This window comes from Lolium perenne, chromosome 5 (assembly GCF_019359855.2).
Source record: "Lolium perenne isolate Kyuss_39 chromosome 5, Kyuss_2.0, whole genome shotgun sequence".
Taxonomy (NCBI): domain Eukaryota; kingdom Viridiplantae; phylum Streptophyta; class Magnoliopsida; order Poales; family Poaceae; genus Lolium; species Lolium perenne.
Window position 1 is genome coordinate 226220410 of NC_067248.2, and position 7919 is coordinate 226228328.

Genomic DNA, 7919 nt, shown 5'->3' on the forward strand with positions numbered 1-7919 from the left:
TGCTGGAAATTTGGTAGCCAGGGATGTTTTTTTTTTTCTAAAAAAACGCCGAACACCGGGTGTCTACCGGGGAGACGGCTAGAACTTCGGCGCTCCCTGGTGGAAACTTAACTTTCGTCCAATCCGACGCTATTTAGTGCCGGATTTGGCAGTGGGGACCGCCAACGGCTGGAGATGCTCTAAAGTTGAGTCAATTGATTTGGATCGAAGATTGCTAGATTTTACTCCATGAGTACAAAAGTTAGCTTTGCTAGATTTTACTCCAGGACACAAAGAAAAGCATGTTACGAATTTTTTCATGTATTTGTTTGAAGTATTGAATATCATCCTCCGGAGTCTTCTTTATGTATTTTAGTGGAGTCAGATCATTCCTTTTCCTACTTGATTCCATAAACTTTCGGGGTCAGTTGGAGAAGTTGTCTTAAGATTTTAACAGCAACTAGATAGAGGCAACTTTAAGAGCATCGGTGCTCTGAATAAAGCTACAGGCAACAGCTATCATAGCACCAAAATGCAGACCATAGCAAGCAAGTTACAGAAAAAGGCTCTTGAACAGAATCTAGCGAACAAATGCATTTCGGACATTTGATGGAAGCTGAAACTTGCACTAACAAGAATTTGCCAAGACGAAAAGGAAGGTTTATACATAGACAGAAATATCCTATAACTGACAAAGGAAAGCTATCAAAGCAACCAAGTAACAAAACATTGCCCCCAGAACAGAATCTGGTGAACAAAAGCATTTGGAACATCACAATGTGAAGACGAAAAGACAGGTTTATACATAGACGGATATACCCTAACTCAGGCAGCGACATGGAAAACATAGAAAGTTATTGCATCACCTTATGAGAACCTGGTTTGCTTCCACTCAAGGATGCAGCAAACTGCCTACCAATCTATTATTATTAAGCACAAAAATGAGGACGACATCAACCTAAAAATTGCAGAGCTTGCAACGCTAGCAAGCAGCGAAGCCTCACTTCCTGCGGGCCTCTAGCGCCTTCTTCAGCTCCTCACCTGCATCATTCGTTCCACTGGCTGCCAGCTCCTTCCCGATCCCATCAGGCTTCACAGGGAAAGGATGCTGTGAAGGCGGCGAGATGGCCTGCAACCTACGAGCCTCGCCTTTGCTGGGAACTGAAATGGCTCGGCCGACACCGATCTCAGCACGCAGGCCCTCCACAGAATGCCGCAGCATGATGCTCTCATCATTCAGGGCCTCCAGCTGCCTCTTGAGCAACGAGAATTCCTCAGCCGCAGGTGCGCTCTTGGTGCCCTTCTTGTCCCCTTCAGACTTGAGATGTGGGGTCTGCTCAATTGTGATCTTGTTCATGACGAGCAGCGGCAGCTTGCTGACGGCCAGGTTACCGGCCTTGCGCCCGTACCCATCGTCGGCGAGCGCGGCCTTGAGCTCCGGTGGCACGCGTAGGCCCCACTGGAACCGCAGGCTGGCCTTGTTCCAGAGCGGCAGCATGCTCCTGGTGGTGAGGCGCATCCCGGAGAGGAGGGTGCCCACACCACCGCCGGCCGCGACGTTGGCCGCGAAGCCGTTCCCGTCGAGCGAGAAGGCCTTGTGGCCCTCATGGTCGTGGTCGTCGCCGTTGGTGAGGTCGGCCAGCTTGTGGGGCGGGGGGGCGTCGGAGAGGGGAGGGGAGCGGACGGAGTTGGCGAGGGAGAAGTCCCCGATCCGGGGCTTGAAGAGGAGCTGGAAGGCGGGCGGGTTGGAGGAGAGGAGGTTGAACTCGGCGGCGAGCGCGAAGGGGGCGCGGACGGGGGAGCCGAGCGCGCCGAGGCCCGTGCGGACGGAGAGCGCGAAGGGCTGGAGCGGGTCGTTGGGGTGGTAGGAGAGGCGCAGCGCCGGGCCGGAGGGGAAGGCGGTGGAGAGGTCGAAGCGGAGGTCCTTGGCGTCGCCGCCGGCCGAGACGCCCGAGAGGAAGGGCAGGCCGAGGACGCCGATGGGCACCTTGGCGCGCAGCAGCGGCCGGTCGTCGTCGCGGAACTTGATGGACGCCTTCATGGTGGCTAGGGTTAGGGTTCGGGGAGCCGGGATGTGGGGGATCTCCGCGATTCGAGAAGGAGAGGGATGGGTGGCGGCGACGGGGAGGTATTTGAACTGCGGAGGCGAGAGGGATCGGGGGCGGGGATCACGCCATTTCGGGTGCCGGAGGGAGAGCCGGCGGCGGCGGCGGTCGCGGCTGGGTTTAATTGGGCGGAGGGGAAATGAATTGAAATGGATGGAGCGGAACAGGATTGGGTTGGAGCTGGAGCTGGAGCGCTGGACGGACCGTTATTTTCTCGCCGTTTTACTGCCCACACGTTTCTACCGCTGATCACGTCTGTGTAGCTCGATTTTTCCCCAGGTAACTATAATCAGTGTGCTGCTGTGCAGCCCCTGCTCGATTAAAATAAATAAATTGGTTTTTATCTAAGGATCCATGCTTATTTGAACACATTCCTTCCCATTATCAGTTAAAATTGTAAAAGGAAAAAAACAAAATGAAATAAAAAATTATTTATTTTTGAAATATATGATGGGGAGAGCATTATGAAGAAGTCGCTAGAAACACTCGCTGCATATACCATGCAAGGAGCTAGAGGCCACATACAACTATATATATGTTGCCTTTGCGATGCATGATACTGAAAATGGTGACGCCAGTCAGTTTCAACCTGAATTAGAGTGAACTAACACCCTGTTCGACATCAACAAATTGATTTGGCATCTTTGTTCCTCAACTACGAGGTTGGACAGTCCACGGTCCACGGATGACTCCTGGACACGAAAGGATAAGCATTCCTAAAAAGAATGTTGCAATAAGACTCATGATTGCATTGTCTTCATGGTCCTCATTGTCTTGAGATTTTAATAAACGGAGTCTTAACACGAGTACAAGAAATCTCTTTAATTCCCTTTACATGTAAACATTTTGTATAGTGGATTTTGGTCTCTTGACACGGTGGTTTTTTACGGATTTGGGTTTTTCTATGTCTCTTGTGTGCTTGGTTGAGTTTATTTTGCTACATAACTTTACGAGATAATTAAGTGAAATCTTTTGATTGCCATAAATCAAGAACCTTTGTAAGGTGGATAAAAAATATATATGAAAATGCAAGTGACATCAAAATACATAAAAATAGGTAAAATACACGTTTCATAATTTGTGCATTGGCAACCATTTTAATTTGTATATAATTGTATAGCACTGTCGCCCGCACTTAAATTGAATAGTTTATCTTGCACATCTGTAAGGGTACATTGCCCCTATGTGTGGTTTTGGTAATTAATGACAACCCCTATGGACTAATGTTTTCATTGAGTTTATATGAAGGAATATTCCATAGGTACTACTTGTTCTCCATGTGTTGGATTCAAGTATGGATGCCATGAAGATAAATGTATACCTTGTGTATTGGATCAAGAACATCGTATGAGAAGATACAAGGTTGAGTTGGACAAGTTCAAGATAAGTATCTTGAGTGGATCACATGCTTGAAGCTTGTCGTCCATTTGGTGATAATGGACATGTGAAGATGTGCATCAATGGGGCTTTCCCATCATAGTGTATGGGGGAGCATTTGTGAGTCTTCACGAAGCAACATTGGTCAAGTGTGGCATTCCGGCTTGAGTGAAGCTTGAAGAGTTATCATCAAGATCAAGCGGGATGCGCAAGGCAAAGGTATGACCTTGCTAGGTTTTCCTTTTACCGGTCTCAAGGTGGATGTTGGGAGACCGGATTATAGGATAGATAGCCGCACTATTAAGAGGGGCTTTCGGTTGGGTAACTTGATCACATCGTCTTAGGGAGCTCAATCCTTTGCATACTTTGCATATCCTTATTGCTTCTTGGTGTTTCTCTATGTGAGGTTCTTGAGCTTGTTGCTAGCTTTACAACAAGCCCAAGTTCATCGAAAACGGAGTTCGCATGCATCTTCTATTGCGTTTTCGAGGTTGGGTGATTTTACCGGGTATTCATGATATAAGGTTCTACCCTTTTATATTCATGATAAAATCCCCTCCTACAGGTTCTTGAGTTTGCACTTTCTATTGGATAGCATTCGTCGTTATCTTTCCAACAAAATTGGTTTCATGTTAATCGGAGTTCGGGAGCAATAGTTATTAAAGAAAAGGTAAAAGAGAAAAGAAAAGGAAAAAGAAAAAAAAAGGGGAGGCGGCCGGTTGCCGCCGGCCTGCCGGACCGCATGCCGGCCCACCCGGCCGACCGGGCGGCCACCGGCCCAGCCGGGCAGCCCAGCTCCACCTCCGGTCCAACCGGACTACGCACCGGGCCGCCTCGGCCTTTTCCCGCGCGGCTGTGACCGGCCTTGGGCCTCGGTCCACGACCGGCCAGCCTGCTGCCTCCGGTCCAGCCGGATGCTCCTCCGGGCCGCTTCCCCACCGACGGCCCACGAGGCTGGCGCCTCCCGCGCGGCCCGGGGCTTATCCGCCGCCCTGCGCGCCCTCTACCCCGCCCGGTCGGTGGGCCGGCCTGACCGGACAGGCCACCGGCCTCCCCGGCCCAGGCTCCGGTCGGCCGGCCTGCTGGCCGGCTGGGCTGCTTTTTCAGCTCGTTTTTTAGCCGATTTTCTGCCCGTTTTTTCTGTCTTTTTCCCCCAACGGTTATTTTTCTCCCTAGACTATAAATAGCCTTTCTTCCACCTTGAGCAACACCTTCTTCCTATTTCTCTCACCTCCATTGTTGCATTTGAAGAAGTTGCTCTCTCTCTTGTTCCCCCCCATGATTCTTGCTCATATTTGAGGATTTGAGAGAGGAGATCTAGATCTACACTTCCACCAAACCATTTCTTCTCTAAGTGAGGGAATCTCTTGGGATCTAGATCTTGGAGTCTTTAGTTGACTTTCCCCCTTGTTCTTCCTCTCCAATCTCATCCTAGCATTCGTTGCTTTGGTGGGATTTGAGTGTGAAGGACTTGAACACCTCCGGTGTTCTTGCTTTGCATCATTGCATAGTGTTGAGCTCTCCACCACGATTTGTTCGAGTGAGAGACCGTGAGCTTGTTACTCTTGGAGGGTGACCTCCTAGTTGGCTTGGTGATTGGTGCTCCGGTGATCTCTTCAAGAAGATTGTGAAGAGGCCCGGGCTTCTCCTTCGTGGAGCTTGTGAAGTGGTTGTGGAGCTTGCCATCTCCGGGGCGGAGGAAAAGCTAACCATAAGGAAAGGGCCATTATCCTTCGTGGGTGTGGTTCGGAGAATAGGGTGAGCCTTCGTGGCGCGGGGAATCCTTCGTGGGACCTCCACTCCTCCAAACGTGACGTACCTTGTTGCAAAGCAAGGGAACACGGGAATACATCCTCGTCTCCGCGTGCCTCGGTTATTTCTATACCCGAGCTCTCTTTCCTTGTGATAGCCATCGTGCTTGAAGTACATATATCTTGCTATCACTTGTGCTACATATATCTTGTGCCTATCTTGCTTAGCTCTAGTTGCCATTGTTACACTTAGTTGAGCTTAGCATATTTAGGGTTTGTGCTTGTAATCTAAACGATAGTTTTATTCCGCATTGTTACAAGACAAATCCGCGAGAGTTTGTAATTGCCTATTCACCCCCCCCCCCTCTAGGCGACATCTCGATCTTTCAATTGGTATCAGAGCAAGGTTTCTCCTTGTTTAAGGCTTCACCGCCTTGAGAGTAAAGATGTCGGCTAGTATAGTGCACAATGACACAATTGTATTTAATGGCACAAATTATCTTTTGTGGCGAAATTGCTTGCTTTGTAATCTTCGGACCTTGTGTCCACATATAGAGCAATTTCTAGATGTTGGTTTTTCTCCTCCGATGGATTCTCAAAATCTATCTTTAGAGGATGAGAAAAACTTACATCTTGAAGCTCAAGTATCTAATGAGCTTTTATTCTCCTTGAGACCCGATTTTCGTAGGTTCTTGATATATATAAAGAGAAAATCGTCTCATGAGATGTGGATCAAGCTTAAGGAAATGTTTGGTGGATCCACTTCTAAATTGGTCGGTGGTGACTCCGAGGAGCTCTCTTCCCCTTCACATCATGAAGAGCTCCAAGTTGCTTCCACCTCCGGTCGTGATGATATATCATCTTCTTCCACTTCACCAACGTGTTGCAAGACACAAGGTAATGATATGGTGAGTGGTGAGGGAAATTGCAATGTTGATATTGTGCTCAATAGTGATGACTCTTCATCTCTATCTCATTGCAATGTTTCCTCTTTGGACTTAAACACATCTTGCATTGAAAATAATCTACATGCTTGTGTTGATAGTCCTTGCATATCATGTGTAAATTGCTTACATAGATCTCATGAGGATATGCTTGCCTTGTCTTGCTCCCATAATCAAAATGTTTCTATTTCCTCTAGTTGCTTGTTGACTAACATTGTAGAGGAAACCGAACACTCTATGGATCAAGACATGATTTCAAATGAGGATTCAAGAATATCTTCATCTTCATTCTCCGATATGCACATGTGCCTTATGGCAAATGGATCAAAGGTATCCCCTACTTTGACTCCTAACACTTCCTCTAATGATGAGAGTGATGATGATGATAATGATGAAGAATATAATACCTTGGTGCATAATATGGCAATGATATATGCTTCTCTTCATGGTAATAAAGAAGCTCGTGCTAATCTCGAATACTCTATGGATATCTTGAATAAATATAAGGAAACCATAGTGAAGTTGGAATCCCATGTTGAAAATGAGGAAATGAGATTCACTCTCCTCAAGCATGAGCTAAAAGATGAGAAACATGCTAATTTCATGCTTACACAAAAAGTTGAATCCTATATGCATGAAAATGAGAAAACTATTGTTGATGCTTGTGCTACTAACTCTAATTCTTGTGAAGCATCGACCTTAAAGGAGAATGTTGAGCTAAGGGCTCAACTTGAGTTGCTAACTAGCAATTATAGGGAATTGGAAGAAAGTCATAAAAAGCTCTCAAGCTCTCATGATGAACTTCTAATTTCCTATGATGGGCTAAAGTTAGCTCATGAGGCTAGTATCACTAAGGTAACATCTTGTGAGCCTCATATGGACATTAGCACAATCTCTACTACAAATGCTATATCTTCATGTGCTAGTCCTTGTAATCTATCTAGTCAAACTAGTGATACACCTTGTGTTGGATTACTCACTTTGCCTTGTTGCTCTAACAATGAAGCTTCTACTTCCTCTAGTACTTGTATTTCTACTAATCATGTAGAGGAAATAAAAGAGCTCGAGGCTCAAGTCCTTTCTTTGAAGAAAGACTTGGAAAAGCGTCATGAAGGGAAATCCGCACTTGACAAGATGTTGAGTATGCAACAATCCCCCAATGACAAGAGTGGACTTGGATTCAACTCCAATAACAAGAACAAGTCCAAGAGCAAGAGCAACAAGAAGAAGGGCCAAGACAAAGTCAAGGATCCGGCCAAGTTGGTTTGCTTCAAGTGCAAGGTTGAAGGGCATCATGTTAAATCATGCCCATTGAAGAAGAAGAAGCACTTGAGTGAGAAACAACAAGGGAAACGGCCACAAGGTCAAGGTCAAGCTCATGCTCGACCTCAAGTTGAAGATAGGACACTTCCCAAGAAGAATCAAGATATTGTTCCCCAAGAGAAGAAATCAATAAAGAAGGGAAAGGGGAACACTTGCTACTTATGTCGTGAGAAGGGGCACTTTGCTTCTTCTTGCTTAGGTGGTACCTTATCTAACCCTATAATTGTTGATGATGATTATTCTCTAGGGAAGGATAAGGATGGCAATGTGTTTGCCAAGTTTGTTGGAACGCAAAGTGGTTTCAAGAAAAGAACCATTTGGGTTGCCAAGCCTATTGTGACTAATCTCTTAGGACCCAACTTGGTTGGGGACCAACAATCTCAAACTTGATCAATAGGTACAAGTGGAGGTCATTGGAGACTTGGCTACTTCATGAAGAA

General features: G+C 46.7%; 1 protein-coding gene across 1 annotated transcript; it reads right to left on the minus strand.

The window, feature by feature from the left end:
- Positions 1-698: 698 nt before the first annotated feature.
- On the minus strand, positions 699-2259 carry LOC127302117 (uncharacterized). The gene has a single exon (XM_051332474.2). The coding sequence runs from the start codon at positions 2018-2020 to the stop codon at positions 980-982; it is 1041 nt and encodes a 346-aa protein (XP_051188434.1). The 5' UTR covers positions 2021-2259; the 3' UTR covers positions 699-979.
- Positions 2260-7919: the final 5660 nt, after the last annotated feature.